The 18514-nt window shown below is 35.3% G+C and overlaps 1 protein-coding gene across 1 annotated transcript in view; it reads right to left on the reverse strand.

Moving 5' to 3' along the window:
• The window catches only part of Abcb7 (ATP binding cassette subfamily B member 7), a 135829-nt gene that overhangs the window by 49970 nt on the left and 67345 nt on the right, over positions 1-18514 (reverse strand). The window contains exons 2-3 of the mRNA XM_021187585.2: positions 15725-15802; positions 13667-13753 (exon numbers count right to left, since the gene is read on the reverse strand). Of these exons, the coding sequence (XP_021043244.1) occupies positions 13667-13753; positions 15725-15802 (165 nt within the window). The remainder of the gene's footprint in view (positions 1-13666; positions 13754-15724; positions 15803-18514) is intronic.

Consider the following 18514-nt stretch of genomic DNA (forward strand, 5'->3'; position numbering starts at 1 on the left):
CTTTTGGTATCAGCATAACTGTGGTGTCCTAGAACGAATTGGGTAGTGTCACTTCTTTGTCTATTTTGTGGAATAGTTTGAAGAGTATTGGTATTAGGTCTTCTTTGAAGGTCTGATAGAATTCTGCACTAAACCCATCTGGTCCTGGGCTTTTTTTATTTGGGAGACTACTATTTCTTTAGGGGTTATGGGAGTGTTCACATGGTTTATCTGATCCTGATTTAACTTTGGTATTTGGTATCTGTCTAGAAAATTGTCCATTTCATTCAAAATTTCCAATTTGGTTGAATATAGGCTTTTTAGTAGGATCTGATGATTTTTTTGAATTTCCTCAGTTTCTGTTGTTATATCTCCCTTTTCATTTCTGATTTTGTTAATTTGGATACTGTTGCTGTGCCCTCTGGTGAATCTGGCTAAAGGTTTATATATATTGTTGATTTTCTCAAAGGACAAACTCCTGGTTATGTTGATTCTTTATATAGTTCTTTTTGTTTCTACTTAGTTGATTTCAGCCCTGAGTTTGATTATTTCCTGCCTTCTACTTCTCTTGGTATGTTTGCTTCTTTTTGTTTTAGAGCTTTCAGGTGTGCTGTTAAGCTGCTAGTATATACTCTCTCCAGTTTCTTTTTGAAGGCAGATATAAGAGTTTTCCTCTTAGCACTGCTTTCATTGTGTCCCATAAGTTTGGGTATGTTGTGTCTTCATTTTCATTAAATTCTAAAAAGTCTTTTATTTCTTCCTTGACCAAGTTATCCTTGAGTAGAGCATTGTTCAGCTTCCATGGGTATGTGGGCTTTCTGTTGTTTTTGTTGCTGTTGAAGACCAGCCTTAGACTGTGGTGACCTAATAGGATGCATGGGATTATTTCAATCGTCTTATATCTGTTGAGGCCTGTTTTGTGACCAATTATATGGTCAAATTTGGTTAATGTACCATGAGGTGTTGAGAAGGTATATTCTTTTGTTTTAGGATGAAATGTCCTATAGATATCTGTTAAATCCATTAGGTTCATAACTTCTGTTAGTTTTACTGTGTCCCTGTTTAGTTTGTGTTTCCAGGATCTGTCCATTGATGAGAGTGGATTATTGAATTCTCCCACTAATATTATGTGAGGTGCAATGTATGCTTTGAACTTTAGTAAAGTTTCTTTTATGAATATCGGTGCCCTTGTATTTGGAGCATAGATGTTCAGAATTGTGAGTTCTTCTTGGTAGATTTTTCCTTTGATGAGTATGAAGCGTCTTTCCTTAGCCTTTTTGATAAATTTTGGTTGAATGTTGATTTTATTCAATTTTAGAATGGCGACTCCAGCTTGTTTCTTGGGACCATTTGCTTGGAAAATTGTTTTCCAGTCCTTTACTCTAAGGTAGCGTCAGTCTTTGACACTGAGGTGTGTTTCCTATATGCAGCAAAATGCTGTGTCCTATTTTATGTGTCCAGTATGTTAGTCTATGTCTTTTTAATTGGGGAATTCACTCCATTGATGTTAAAACATATTAAGGAATAGTAATTGTTGCTTCTTATTATTTTTGATGTTATTTTTATGTTTGTGTAGCTATCTTCTTTGGGAGTTTTGAAAGAAGATTACTTTTCCTGCTTTTTCTAGGGCACAGTTTCCCTTATTGTGTCAGAGTTTTTACTATCATTTTTAGTAGACTGGATTTGTGGAAATACATTGTGTAAATTTGGTTGTCATGTAATATCTTGGTTTCTCCATCCATAGTGATTGAGAGTTTTGCTGGGTATAGCAGCCTGGGCCAACATTTGTGTTTTCTTAGGGTCTGTATGAGATCTGCCCAGGATCTTCTAGCTTTCATAGTCTCTGGTGAGAATTCTGGTGCAATTCTGATAGGTCGGCCTTTATATGTTACTTGACTGTTTTCTCTTACTGCTTTTGATATTCTTTGTTTTGTGCATTTGGTGTTTTGACTATTATGTGATGGGAGGAATTTCTTTTCTAGTTCAATCTATTTGGAGTTCTATAGGCTTCTTGTATGTTTATGGGCATCTCTTTCCTTAGGTTAGGGAAGTTTTCTTCTACAATTTTGTTGAAGATATTTACTGGCTCTTTAAGTTGGGGATCTTTGCTCTTTTCTATACCTATTATCCTTAAGCTTGGTCTTCTCATTGTATCCTGGATCTCCTAGATGCTTTGGGTTAGGAGCTTTTTGCATTTTGCAAAACTATTTTCTTTATCTGTTTTGTAGATGTTTTCTATGGTATCTTCTGTACTTGTTCTTTCTTCTATCTCTTATATTCTGTTGGTGATACTTGCATCTATGACTCCTGATCTCTTTCCTAGGTTTTCTATCTCCAGTCTCCCTTTGTGATTTCGTTATTGATTCTATTTCCATTTTTAGATCCTGGATGATTTTGTTCAACTCCTTCATCTGTTTGATCGTTTTTTCCTATAATACTTTAAGTGATTTTTGTGTTTCCTCTTTAAGGGCTTCTAGCTGTTTACCTGTGTTCTCCCCTATTTCTTTAAGAGAGTTATTTATGTCCTTCTTAAAGTCCTCTATCATCATCATGAGATGTGACTTTAAATCAAAGTCTTGCTTTTCTGGTGTGTTTGGGTATCCAGGGTTCGCTTTGGTGGCAGAACTAGATTCTGATGATGCCAAGTAGCCTTGGTTTCTGTTGCTTATGTTCTTGCCCTTGCCTCTTGCCATCTGGTTATCTGTGGTGTTAGCTGGTCTTGCTGTCTCTGACTATGGCTTGTCCCTCCTGCAAGCCTGTGTGTCAGTAATCCTGGGAGACCAGTTCTCTCTGGGAGGAATTTTGGTATGCAGAGCTGTGGCACAGGGTTCGCTCCAGGGTGCAGACTGAAATCAGAAGGATCCTGTCCTAGGCTGCTCTTCAGTTCCTGTGTCCTGAGGGCTCTGGGCATGTCCCTCTGGGCAGAAGTTGTGGTCTTACTTGTGCTCACAGGCATGTCCGCACTCCACTCTCGGGAGACCAGCTCTCTCCAGGCAGTATTCAGATATGGAGAGCTGTGGCACAGTATTAGCTCCTGGCACAGATGTTAACCGGAAGCCACTTTATTTTTTTTTAAAGATTTATTTATTTTATTTATATGAGTACACTGTAACTGCCTTCAGACACACCAGGAAAGGGCATTGGATCCCATTACAGATGGTTGTGAGCCACCATGTGGTTGCTGGGAATTGAACTCAGAACATCTAGAAGAACAGTCAATGCTCTTAACCGCTGAGCCATCTCTCCAGCCCAAACATACACTTTATATATAAATTAGAAGTGAGACTAAGTGCTAAAAGGAAAGGGTCTACCAGAAGGGAAGACAATGACATAAGGGAAAATAAAAATATCATGGTTTTTCTCACTTGAACAATGTTAACTTAAATATGTTACTGAGTATAGGTCTGTACATATGAAAGCAGGAGAACTGGTTGGTGAAAGGAAAGGGCCCAGTTAGACAGGGAAGAGGAGTTGATACAGAGCAAGTAAAAGCCGTGCATAGTGAGATATGTGTACGACAATCTCATAATGAAACTCATCATTCTGTATGGTGAATAAAAATAAATTTTTAATAAAGAAAGCTTTACACCAGAGTTAACTAAAATTTTAAAAATACTAAATAAGGAAACAAAAATCTGGTTATAACAATGTTTATGCCTGGGCTGTTTTAATAGAAACAAAATTTAAAAAAATACTCCAAACAAATTAACATTGGTACCTCAAGTGAAGAGAATAACTGATAAAAGTTTATATTCTTTTACATGTTTATATTTCCTATAATCCATATTATATTCAAATTGAAATTTATTTCAAAAAGGAAAAAAAGTTATACAACTTAATATGAATTTGTTTAGCTCTGAGTGGGCAGAAGCTAAGATAAAACAAACCCAGGATAGTATATCATAAAACACAGGGCACTTCTTTATTATGATCACCCTCATAAAGTTCAGCAAAGTACTTTACTTGCATGTTAGGCAGTGTTTTGTGCAAAGAGGAAGAGAAATAAAACTGCCCATATTATACAAAAAAACAGAAAGACTGTTATCCTGAGCTGTTTCAAATCTTTAAGATGGCAAAAGTATGAAATGCCAAAATCATAGTTCCGGTGTTTTATTTTACACATACATATATACTCAGAAGTTAGTAAGGCATTTTAAAAAGAAATGAGGCAATAATTTTAAAATCCACTTTTTTCAATCAAACAATCACAAAATAAATATAATTTAATGCATTATAACACAAACGGGGGGCATTTCAACCCCATTTTGCCTGCCTAATTTTTTTTGATGGAGTAATGGAAAAAAGGCCCTGTTTCTACATATCTTTAGGAACATTCCCTCCTGTCAAAACCTTCTACAACACACCCCAGAAAATTTTCAATAAGGACACAGAGAAGTTACGGCTAAGAGCAAGAAAATTATTCTAGTTGGCTTAATAGTGCATAAAATGTCACCACTTCATTTAACAAAATGGGTTCTGAAGTTGTGTAATCATGCATTATGAGTCCATTAAGCTGTAAAGGACATGACTTCAGTTAGAGTTTAGATAAACTATAAAGTTTGAAAAATTACTTTTTTAAAAAAGTAGAGGCCAAGTCAAAAAAGTGTTTTAGGGCCTGAGACAGTTTTAAAGAATTTTAAAGCAACTTATTGCACCAGATAAAATAAAATTGGGGACCATCATATAGACCCTGAAAGATAATATACCATCTTGCAAAAGCACCAGTTATTTCATCTTAGACAGCCAGTAGTAATCCTGACAAACAAATGTGTTTTATCTATAACTAGAAAGAGACCAGCCAGTAGCTTAAAACTAATTTATCACCTTTATATCAACTACGCATTGTCACTTCAACTCAGTCAAGTATAAATAAATAATGCTGAAAGGAATATACATACCCCTATAAGGTCGAATTCTTAAAGAAAGGATAGTGAATGTAATTATCAAGATGGTGAGATGGTGCTTGCAACCAAGTCTGATATCTGGGTTCAATCCCAGAAACCCAACATGGTGGAAGGAGAGAACTGACGTCAGCAGCGAGTGGTTCTCTGAACTTTACATATCTCATGGGACACAGACACACACAGGCACATAGGTAGGCACGTGGACATACACACACACACACACACACACACACACACACACACACACACAGAGGCATACACACACAAAAACACAATAACAAAAGGATTTTTTAAAGATGAAAAAATACTTTCTAAGGAGTAACTACATATAGAATATAGTAAAAGTATCAAGCAATAATTAAAGGAACTGAAAGGGTAGAACTTGCTGAAGGAACTGAAGATATTCTAACAGCATTTCTTTTAGTATCCCTTATATAAACAAAAACTATGAAATTCATTTTCTAAAATAATTTACACAACAGAATTGAAAAGCAATATTTTGAAACATACTATTGGAGATAGAGGCAGGAGAATCATGAGTTTGAAAGCAGCCTAGACTCCCTAGAAAGAGTCTAAATACAAAATAAAAACCCAAACTAAAATATACTGATGGCTAACAGGACAGCTAAAGCTCTCTAAGGTTGAGTGCCATAGACATGTATTTTAAAGGGCTACAAAAGTTGAAGTGCATCTTCTTTCCTCCATCACTATGAGAATGTATACAATGTAGTTACAGCTAAATAGCCTCACATTTAAAACATGGAAATGATACTCAAGCCTCATTATATTGCAAAACTAGTATTGAGTATGAGTCTTTTTTAAAATTGGAATTTTTCTTTATTTAAATTTCAAATGTTATTCCCTTTCCCGGTCTGCACCCCTAAAGCCCCTTATTGCACTCCTATCCCCCTCCTTCTATAAAGGTGTTCCCCCACCCACCCATTAAATCTTGCATCCCTGCCCTAGCATTCCCCTACACTGGGGTATCATGCCTTTACAGGACAAAGGGCCTCTCCTCCCACTGATGCCAGACAAGGCCATCCTCTGCTACATATGTGGGTAGAAACATGGGTCCCTCCATGTGCACTCTTTGGTTTGTGGTTTAGTCCATGTGATCTCTAAGGGGTCTGGTTGGCTGATATTGTTGTTCTTCCTAAGGGGTTGTAAACCCCTTTAGTTCCTTCAGTCTTTCTTCTAACTTCTGCATCAGGGGCCCTGTTTTCACTCTAATGGTTGGCTGCAAGCACCTGCCTCTATATTTGTCAGGCTCTGATAAATAATTAGTTTATTTCTTCTTCCATCAAAAACTTGCATGTGCATCAACGTAATCCACTAAATGAACAAACTCAAAGACAAAAACCACATGATCATTTCGTTAGATGATGAGAATGCATTTGAAAAAATCCAATACCCCTTCATGATAAAAGTCTTGGAAAGATCAGGAATTCAAGGCCCCTACCTAAACATAATAAAAGCAATCTACAACACACCAGTAGCCAACATCAAAGTAAATGGAGAGAAACTAGAAGCAATACCACTAAAATCAGGGACTAGACAAGGCTGCCCACTTTTCCCCTACCTATTCAATATAGTAAAGTCCTAGCCAGAGCAACTCAACAACAAAAGGAGATGAGGAGATACAAATTGGAAAGGAAGAAGTCAAAGGATAAATGGGCAGAGAAAGAAATTAGAGAAACAACACCCTTCACAATAGTCACAAATAATAAAAAATACCTTGGTGTGACTCTAACTAAGGAAGTGAAAGATCTGTATGACAAGAACTTCAAGTCTCTGAAGAAAGAAATTTAAGAAGATCTCAGAAGACGGAAAGATCTCCCATGCTCATGGATTGGCAGGATTACTATAGTAAAAATGCCAATCTTGCCGAAAGCAAACTACAGATTCAATGCAATACCCATCAAAATTCCAACCCAATTCTTCCCTGAGTTAGAAAGGGCAATTTGCAAATTCATCTGGAATAATAAAAAAAAACCTAGGATAGCAAAAACCATTCTCAACAATAAAAGAACCTCTGGTGGAATCAACATGTCTGACCTTAAACTGTACTACAAAGCAACTGTGACAAAAAGTGCATGGTACTGGTACAACAACAGACAGGTAGACCAATGGAATAGAATTGAAGACCCAGAAATGAATCCATATACCTATGGTCACTTGATTTTTGACAAGGGGGCTAAAACCATCCAGTAGAAAAATGACAGCATTTTCAACAAATGGTGCTGGCACAACTGGCGGTTATCATGTAGAAGATTGCGAATTGATCTATCCTTATCTCCTTGTACAAAGCTCAAGTCGAAGTGAATCAAAGTCCTCCAAATAAAACCGAAGACACTGAAATTTATAGAGGAGAAAGTGGGGAAAAGCCTCGAAGATATGGGCAGAGGGGAAAAATTCCTAAACAGAACAGCAATGGCTTGTGCTGTAAAATCAAGAATTGACAAATGGGACCTCATAAAATTGCAAAGCTTCTGTAAGGCAAAAGACACTGTCAACAAGACAGAAAGGCCACCAACCGATTGGGAAAGGATTTTTACCAATCCTAAATCTGATAGGGGACTAATAGCCAATATATACAAAGAGCTCAAGAAGCTGGACTCCAGAAATTCAAATAAACCCATATAAAATGAGGTACAGAACTAAACAAAGAATTCTCAAGTGAGGAATACCGAATGGCTGAGAAACACCTGAAAAAATGTTCAACATCCTTAGTCATCAGGGAAATGCAAATCAAAACAACCCTGCGATGATTCTACCTCACACCAGTCAGAATGGCTAAGATTAAAATTTCAGGTGACAGCAGATGCTGGCGAGGTTGTGGAGAAAGAGGAACACTCCTCCATTGCTGGTGGGATTGCAAGCTTGTACAACCACTCTGGAAATCAGTCTGGCGGTTCCTCAGAAAATTGGACATAGTACCCCCAGAAGACCCAGCAATACCTCTCCTGGGCATATACCCAGAAGATGTTCCAACTGGTAATAAGGACACATGTTCCACTATGTTCATAGCAGCCTTATTTATAATAGCCAGAAGCTGGAAAGAACCCAGATGTCCCTCAACAGAGGAATGGATACAGAAACTGTGGTACATTTACATAATGGAGTACTACTCAGCTATTAAAAAAACAATGAATTTACATAATTCTTGGGCAAATGGATGTATCTGGAGGATATCATCCTTAGTGAGGTAACCCAGTCACAAAAGAAGTCACTAGACATGCACTAAATGATAAGTAGATATTAATCCAGAAACTTAGAAAACCCAAGATACTATTCGCAAAACACAAGAAAACCAAGAAGAAGGAAGACCAGCGTGTGGATACTTCATTCCTCCTTAGAAATCCCAGTGAAGGAGGCTTTCCCCTCTTTTTATTCCTGTGTTTTTCTTTTCTCTTGCCCCCTCTTCAGACACATAAGTTTACTAAGAAGTAGGAATTTTTCAGTTCTATTAAAATCTTATAAGACCACCACTATCCTTTGCTGACCAAAACCTCATTATGGGGCATGTGATCATGCATAAATAAATGTGGAAGTATATGGGTTAATAGGGTATAACTATAAAGTCACAAATCATACTTATTACACAGAGTAGTATTCACCATAACAATGGATCTTCAACATGGCATAGTGCCCCACTTAACTGTAGGAGATCTCATGACCAAATGCACTACAAGAGGAGACCTATAGTTAATAACTATAAAATGGCACAAGAACTTAAAAATCAAAATATCTAAACTGGTGCACTTGGAAGAATTTTCAGATATTAAGTATAACTATATTAATAAGGTCTATATATATTTTGCTGTTCAGGAAGCTTTGTATTGGTTGCCAAAATGTTGTCAAGCATAAATAGCAAATGTTTCCATGAGGAGTTCACTCATTTCAAGAGAATCCAATCCACTGAGCTTTAACAAAATGAAACTAAGAAATAAGAAAATAGTATTTTGACAAGGTTAGCAAAATTGTCCTTTCCTTAGCTGATGAAGAATTTAATAATCCTGGTTTTACAGACATTCCTATTTTTTAATTTATTTTTATTTAATGTGTATTGGTGTTTGACTATATGTATGTCTGTATGAAAGTGTGGGATCCCTTGAAACCGAAGTCACGGACAGTTGCGAGCTGGGAATTGGGTGCTAAGAATGTTGGTGCTGGGAATAGAACCCTTTTTAAACACTGAGCCACCTCTCCAGCCCCAGAGATTCCTAAATGTTATTAGTAGGAAATGTAACTTACAAAATCAAACTAATTTAAAATGAACTACCTGCAGACTCCCCCACACAGAAAAAAAAAGGTCCCCAAACCTAAACTTTTGGAATAGTCTCTGTTCTATAAAAACTGGCATATAGGCTGAATATCATCTCCCTAAAGAATTAATTTAGTTTTATTTTAGGGACAAACTGTTCAGGGAACAAAACTGTCTCTTTAACCCAAGCTAAAGGAAACTTCAATTAAAGGAGTAATTAAAAAGGATACTACAGTGCTGTTAGACATAACAGTGACTTGATAAAAGCTAGGTCAAAAGAAAAGCAAGTTCAGTTGATGTCTAACAGAAAGCCCCGAGAGCAAGCAGAGAAGCCCTCCTACATTATTATAACTGCCATGTGTTTGGAATAGGAGAGGAAAATATAAATTTTCAGAAAAGGCTTGGCAATCATTGTTACTTTCTCTTTACCTCAGGGTTTGTTTTCTAAGCTCGGTTAGTGTAAAATCTCAATAAAGCGTTTATGCAGTAGCAAGTAGGACCTGAGGAGATGGATTATTGCTGCACACGAGATGGATTTGTACCTGACAGTCCATTTAACAACTTAGAATAAAAAGTAACTACCAAGCAGACTGATGTTCACACTGGCCAGTCAGTGAGTTCTTTATCCCAAAAGTCAGTCAAGTTCATAAAGCAAATGAAGATCCTCAGCTGCCTGATGATGTATGAAATCAGAACCAGAAAACTGGCTCCCCATATCCTCCAGGCATCCTTCTGTACTGGTTTGTAGTCTCACTCATTTTAGCAAGCTTAGATATTATTTTCCTAATCTTCCAATTTTTCATACCCCAGGATGCCTTTTCACATCTTCTGGTTATATCAAGATTTATGCTAAAGTTCTCTGATTTCTCTAGCAAGTGCCTCTTATTATCACAGGCTTTAGACTATATCCAATCAACGAGGAATTATTTCTAACATAAAAAAAGACTATGGCTGGGCGTGGTGGCACACACCTTTAATCCCAGCACTTGGGAGGCAGAGGCAGGCGGATTTCTGAGTTTGAGGCCAGCCTGGTCTACAAAGTGAGTTCCAGGACAGCCAGGGCTATACAGAGAAACCCTGTCTCTAACCTCCCCCCCCCCCACAAAAGACTATGAAGCAGAGTACTTCTTCAGTAAGTAGTCCTTTCACTATCTTCTAACTACATTCACTAACGGTGTGATGTATAGTATATTGGTAAATTGTCATATGCTATTTTATCTCACTGAGAAGGACTCTGCTCCCTACCTCCACCCTTCAGACCCATGCATGTTCATGGCAAGTGTCCTCCATGGCATCCAAGGGGAATGACCCTGCTAACTCTGTAACAGGGAGGGATGACAACAGTAAAGCAGCCCAAGAATTAAAAACACATTGTGTCCTTGAAAACATCTAGAAGGTAAGCTATTTTCAACAGAGGTTACTATTGTTTATTCCAAGATATAAAAATGCCTAACTAAGAAAGAAGTCAGAAGCTGAGCCATAGCAGGCTCAGTTGTGGAGAGGAAGCTTAATCAGGAAATCTAGCTGACACCCTCAACCCCCCCAATTGGTTTTTGTTGAATAGTGTGTTTGATGCTGTTATTTCTATGTTGTTATTTGTTCATTTACTCTGAAGCCTTACCTGAGATCCTACAGAAAGACATCACTAAATATTTAAATGTAGGAGTAAAAATCCCCAATCCTGGCTAGCAAAATGTCTTAGGAGGTCAATGTGCTAGCCATACAGGCCTGGCAATCTGCGTTAAATTCCCCACACCCAGATTAAAATGAAAAGAGTACAAGGTTGTCCTCTAACTTCTTTCTACATGTGTATCATGCCATGTGTATGCTTGCATGTATTCATACATATTCACACAGAAATAACAAATCATTTTTAAAATCTCAAATCTTTTTTAAGAATCTCAATATTCTATTATAAAACAAACCATTCATCTATTTTAAGAAACAATATTTTCAAGTATTGAACTACCATTCCTTTTTCATAAACCCTTTATAACAACCACATGAGATAAACAGATCACTTAAATATACTCTGAAATTGATTATAGTTGTTAATAGCAATATTTGTAAAGAATATACAAGTGGAAGTTAATTTAAAAATCAAGATGTAAATGTTTCAGTTTCTACCATTTGTTATGTTAGTAAATATTCTATCTAGTAGTTTATATGTTCTAACATCTCAACAGTTAAATTTTAGATAGGAAGGGCTTTGTCTTGTTAAGTACTGTATCCCCCATTCCTATCATAAAGTTTGGTACAAAGTGAGTACATAACATAAACTTTGAAAAATTAAGTTTCTTTTTATATTGAGTGTATTTGTACACATGCACAGAATCTAGGACAACACAAGGGATATCAGGCTTTACAGCAAGTAATTCTACATGCTGAGCCATCATATTGGCTCAGACATATACTTTATAAATGAATACACTGTGGTTGAGGAAGGCCTTACAATCTCACACTATAAGAGTACCTAACATTTACTAAGCACCTCCTATATGCTGGACAGTATTTAAGAGTTTTAACATGGAGAGAATTACTTCATTTAAATTCCTTCTAGTATAATTATTAACTTATTTTATAGAAGATTCTGAAGCATCCAGAATTTCAGGATTTGTTTAAGGCCATTCCATTAGGAAGTGATGTAGCCCAGACTCAAACCCAGTGTCAATCCAGAGCTGAGGCTATCAACAACAATTATATACTAAGTCTCTTTTTCTTTTCCATTTGACCAGCAAACCCTATTATTTTATGATTTCATGTAACCAATGAAGTTAAAGTTATATAAAGATAATAAGAGAAAAAGAACTGTAAAGAACAATATAAAGTATTATAATTACAATTACTTTGTTCTGATTTTTTCTGTAAAGAAATTATCTTAGAGTTTATTCTGTGTCCTTTTTAAATGTACCAATATAAAAATTTTATTGTTGGATGAGAAAAATACTGTCAACATTTAAACAATACAAAATAGATAAAATTCTTGTTTAGTGCCACTTAAGAGAAGTGCCTGCTTCTCCTTTATTAGTCAACATATTTTTGGTCATAGTTAGAACATTCATTATGAGCAACTATCCTTAAGAGTCCTTACTGACAGATGATCCTGAAAACTGACAAATATCATGCCAAAGAGTAACACATGGATAAACAAATACCATTACTTAGCTAACTTTTAAAAATTCTATCATATTATACTGTGTTTGTTTCAAAGATAGCCATGAGGGTTAGTGACGTATACAGAAAGGGACATGGAAGCAATATGCTTTCATTTGCTTGAAAGTAAAGAGCAACACTAGACATCAAGAATTAGAAAGTTCTCTTATCAATTATCCACTATCAATAAGACAACTCATATTCACTTAGCACCTATATTTTATAGACATTTGTCATAACATTTTGTTTCCTTAACTCATTGCTATTCAAAATACCATATGTCTGTCTATATGAGAAAATGAGAGAGGGAAAGGGGAAGGAGAGACAAAGAAGGAGAGATAAGAAAAAAGGAGAAAAAAGAGGGAAAGCGATTAGGTAGAGGCAAGACCCCCCAAAAAGAATAGATGGAGAAATATGTAACAGTATTCTGGTGATATTTTAACTCACTCAGTTAAAGTGTAGTCCAAATAAATAAAGATTTCAGAGGCTCTACTGTTTGACATGCCTATATGATAATAACAATGATAATGTTAAAGAATATCAGTAATAGCTGGATCATATAGATAGAGGATTTACTATGAAGCTCAGCTAATTAATATTCTAAGATCTAAGCATGTAAAGGGAAAATACTGACTGTAACACACATAAATTCTTTATAATTACTAAACCTAATTTGCCTACTTATTTATAAGGCTAGGTTACATAACAAAGTCGGTTAATGTTACCTTAGAGATCTAAAACATTTAGAACTGGTTATGATAACTTAAACCAGTGCCTGAGAGATTCAAACATCAAGATCCTGAGTTTGAAGTGAGAATGAGATGCATACAGTAAGACTCTGTCTCAAAAAAACCCAAAGCAACAATAATAGCAAGCACAATAGAACATTGAAGTTGACGAATACATTTTTCCCCTTCTCAGTGAATAATAAAGGTCTACTGGGACGTGGGAAGGTTCAAGACAGGATTTCTCTGTGTAGACTTGGCTATCCTGAAAATCACTCTGTAGTCCAGGCTGGCCTCAAACTCAGAGATCTACCTGCCTCTGCCTCCTTAGTGCTGGGATTAAAGGCGTGCACCACTACTGTCTGGCCCCATGAATACTTTTTAAAAATTTTATGTAGCCATGAATTTTTGTTATAAATCATAGATGTCCTCTGTATAATATTCGCCAATTTCGATAGGTTTTTCTGCATGAGAAAGCATCATTAGATGAGCCAATCAAACAGTATTAGACTATGACAATGTTAAAGACCTATCTTCCACTCAAATACAGTTATCAGCATGAACTTCCAGCTACCTGTCCTTCACTTCTTTTAGAATTAGTTTGTAAAGTTAGCATAGGAAGGCTTGAGAGTCACTCTTACCCCTTCTTTCGGGTCTGTGTGGAGTCCTCCTCCTGCGTGCCCATGCCAACATGTTCTCTTTTCTATCAATGGCCATGCCTGGAGAGCCTAATTAAAAATGATAACAAGCCATTTATTTATTAGGTATTACAGAATTTCAGATATTGTCTTAATCTAATACAACAACTATCCCTAAAGGAATTGCATCTAGCTTGGCATAGTAAAGCAAAACACTTTTAAAATGAGCATACACATGAATTTATACAAAGAATATTTAAATATAATAAACACCCAAGTTACTTTCTCTAAATAGCTTTTGAAATAAGTTTAAGTGATTTAGCTAACATTAGTTTTACTCAATTTATCCTGACTCCCCTTCTATCACTCACTATAATGCTATAAGTTAGCAAGCAAGGCTAATATAGTTAATGATTCATATTTCACTTGCTTTTTCTTCAATAGATATTTTTAAAATTAATAAAATCAAGTTTATACAACTGATTATGTTATTATTGAATCTTACATATGTATTTACAAAGTACTTTAATATTTAATAATCTAACTTATGATCTAATATTTTGCATACAAGTTTTTGTTTTTTTCTATTGCACAATAAATTTCTTAAAATTAAGATCAATACTTTTTGAGTCATTTTTATCTTATGGTACATACTATATGTACATATTATATATAGGCAAAGTAGACTTCAATGTTTCTTGGATTCACTTAGAAAATAAGAGCTACATACACTTTCCCAAATATTCTTATATAATATCTTACCTACTATAAAATTTCAAAGGCTTTAATATTATTGCTAAAATCAGAGATATATAAAATAAAATCATTTGGAAAGATGTAAGCATTAATAAGATAATGACAATTAGGCTTAATATTTAGATTTTCTAATATTGAAAGTTTTTATGATTAAAAGTATTAAATGAAGTGAATAGACTTAATGATGTTTTTGCAGTATTCATAACAATAATTAATGAAAAGTGCATAGTTCTTTATGAACACATATATATATACTGATACTACATATGGTATAACTACAACAGCTTAGAGCCAAAGTATGAAAATATAATTATAAAAGGCAAAAGTATCTTTTTATTCTTACTAATGAGACAGAAAATAATTATCATAAATGTGTTATCAATTTTTAGATTAACACTCATAAAGCACTTGGTAAGAGGAAAACATCAAGGGATTTTTATTCTGACAGCATCTTTTTCTGACCTTTTTCCTCTAAAAGGCTAAGTAACAGTTTTAGTAAGGGTTCTGGTAAATATCACATAAGATGATGAGGTCTTCAATGAAGTAGAAGACTGAAATAAAAATAAATTCAGTGATATCTTGGATAATGAGAAGACTGAACATATTTTTGCTTAAAGATTTAATTTAATAGTGGAAAACAAATTCATTTGTACAGTCTCTGCATAAATTAGAACAATGCTTTGTGCCTTAATGGCAAACAATTACTAAACAAAGGGAAAAATAAAGTTCCCAGGATACAAATAGCCTTATAACTTTTTGTTCTTTTTCTATCATAGAGATTTACATGTCTCATTTTGAAGCAGTGGTAATTATGAAAGCTATCTTTCACGTAAATTAACAATGAAAATAAGCCTCATCAATATTTAAACTTAACATCACTTATACTTGGGGCTATAGCAAACTTAAAATTCCATGGCATTCTACTATTTGAACATCTTCTAAGGTAAAGGAATGTTCCACATTTGAAAAAATGGCAATATTCTATGTATCAGTTACAAATTAGGATAAATTTGGATGTCAACAAGCTGCCATTACATTTACAAAAGCTTTCTAAAAATGTTACTCCAGTTGGCAGTAATCTCAAGGGATTCAGACAGATTTCTGCAGTGGTAGATAATACCAAGATTTCTTTCTGCATTCTTAATAGAAACATACCTTCCTGCCAGTATTTATATAAAAAAATTAGAAAAAGGAAAATATTTCTGAAATGTAAACCATGTAGTAACTATGCAGCATAAATTGGTAAATGTTTCATGGGCTTGCAAACTTTTCTTGCTAGCTGTAGGAATGTTGGCTAAATCTTACCTTTGTAGCATCTAGTAATTGTCTTGAGTTGTCCTTTCCCCATCTCTGCTGTGTAGTATTCCTTAATGATTCTGTAGTCTATTGAAGAGATTAAAAAGTTAAGATAGAATTTCACAGTGGATACTTAATATTCTAAGATTATTCTTTTGTTCAGAAGCATACCTAAAATTAAAATCATTGTCACATTGTCAATGTTAACAGGGATGGTTACATCTTTAATATATGCCTAAAAAGACAAAAATGTGGATAAGGCTTAAATTATAATACTTATTAAAATATCCAAGTGGATTTATTTACATATCCTATCTCCTTTACTTGGCTTTTTTTATTTGTTCTTATTATTTTATATCTTTGATTTTAAAATTTCCCAAGTCTTTAACATCATTTCTCTTTTAAATGGCTTTTACACACCAACCAGTGCCTAGCCACAGCATACCTGCCAGACCAGAGTCTGAGTAACCTGCCAGGCAGGTACTCTCTCCTCCTGGTCATGGGTTTCACAAGAAGAAAAAGTTGTAGAGAGACAGACTTGGCTAAAGACACACACTAAGGTTTTGGATATAATATAACCAGAGATATGGCTACTGGAACACAGATTGGGGTAACAGATGTAGAAATGAGATACAGGAGTCTGGCGATGAAATTTGTTTTCCTATACATCATAGAGTTAATAGCTTAAGAAGACACTACCCCTCCCACTGTTTGGGCAAGTTAGGGGAATGGGAGAAGAAAGATGCTCAACATGGCAGAGCCAAAGGATGCTGCCATAAGAAGCTAATCAGTGGGTGGGCCTTCCACACTTCCTCAAAGTCATAGTAAATTCAATCAGTAGAAAGCATAATTCATAAAATACCAGAGACGAACTTGTAACTAGCAGGTGAAGAGTCTCTGGGGAATTATGGGAAAGTATAATGTATGCACCAAAATCTAACTTGTTTCAATTACTGAGATAAGCATCCTTCCCCACCTTTCCCATCTTTAGACACTGCTACAGAAGAGAGAATAGCCACATCATGCTGACTAAGAATGACAGTGATAATGACTGTGGTTATAACTTCTGTTTATTTTACTTCTTATTTTTGTTATTTTACTCTAGACTTTTATACTATAATCATTGCTTTATTTCAGCTTGTTTCATGCCCGAATAAACTTTTAGGACTGATGCCTGCCCCGTGTGTGGGGGTGGGTTGGGGAGGGGTGTTTCTTTGTTGTGTTTTCTTGTGTCATGGCCAGAAGCTCCCAGGTCCTCAGTACTGGAACGCAAACATGATAAAAGTATTTCAGAGTCATACATGCAAAAGGTTCAATGGCAATATAGAAGATTCAAACGAATAAGTGAAATACAAAAACCTATTCAAGACCTAGATGAGAAAGTAGATAAAGTGCTCAGCAATTTAGAGGACAAATTTTAAAACATGGATAAAAAATACAGCAAGGAACTGAAACTCTGAGATAAATAATTAGTGTTGGAAATAAAGATCAATCAAATATAAAAAAGAAAAAGCAGAAACTATCACCAACTGACATGACCATACAGAAGAAAAAAATTCAGGAGCGGAAGACAATAATTTATTTAGACATGCATTTTAATGAGTATGACCAAAATTTCCAAGAACTATGGGATAAGTTTAAGAGAACAAATCTAAGAATTTACCAGATAAAAGAAGAAGCTGAACTAAGGACTAAAAGCATACAGAATTTAGTCAACGAAATGATGATAGAAATTTCCCTAAACCTGGAAAAAATGGCATCAAAATAAAAAAAAAAAAAAAAAACTCAACTAGACATGGCTAGATACAACCTTACTACAACATATCAGAGTCAAGCCGAGCAGTGGTGGCACATTCCTTTAATCCCAGCACTTGGGAGGCAGAGGCAGGTGAATTTCTGAGTTCAAGGCCAGCCTGGTCTACAGAGTGAGTTCCAGGACAGCCAGTGCTATACAGAAAAACCCTGATTCAAAAAACCAAAACCAAACCAAACCAACCAAACAAACACTAAACCAAAACAAAACAAAAAAACAAAACCATATCATAGTCAAAATATTTAAAATATAAATCAAAAACTCAACATGAAAAGCAACAATGTGAAAATGCTAACTCACCTAAGAAACATTAGAATAATATCAAATCACATTATCAACCTTAAAATCACCAATGTATAGAATGAGGTACCCAAGATCTGAAAGTAAAATAATTGCCAACAAAGATGGCCATATTCTGAAAAGCAATTTTTAAAATACATAGAAAAGTTAGAACATTTCAAAAGAAGTGCAAAAACAATTCACACCACAGGAACTAGCATTAGTAAAACTGAATAAGAATTTGATGGATAGAGGAAAAAAGAAAGGCAATCTTATCCACAACACTACAGGAAATGTTCATTTCATGGGAGGAATAAATGAACAAAGGAGAGCTAGAAAGAAGTGTGCTGGTTTGTGCCTAACTAAATGGAACAATAACCAGCAAATCCATAGTTAACATCAAATCCCTCTCAATAACAGTCTTAAAGACATGGTTTTAACCCACCATTTAAAAGAAGAAGTTTAAGTGGCTAGATTAAACAACAACACAAAATCAAGATCTAATTATTTGCTGTCTCTAAAACACATAGATCATTCATAAGAACATCCTCAAACTAACAATCAAAGGATGGAAATTAACCTACTAAGCAGACAGAATCCAAAAAGAAAAGGTATTCTGGCCAGGTGTGGTGGCGCAAGCCTTTAATCCCAGCACTTGGGAGNCAGAGGCAGGCGGATTTTTGAGTTCGAGGCCAGCCTGGTCTACA

The sequence above is a fragment of the Mus pahari genome, chromosome X (assembly GCF_900095145.1).
Source record: "Mus pahari chromosome X, PAHARI_EIJ_v1.1, whole genome shotgun sequence".
Lineage (NCBI taxonomy): Eukaryota > Metazoa > Chordata > Mammalia > Rodentia > Muridae > Mus > Mus pahari.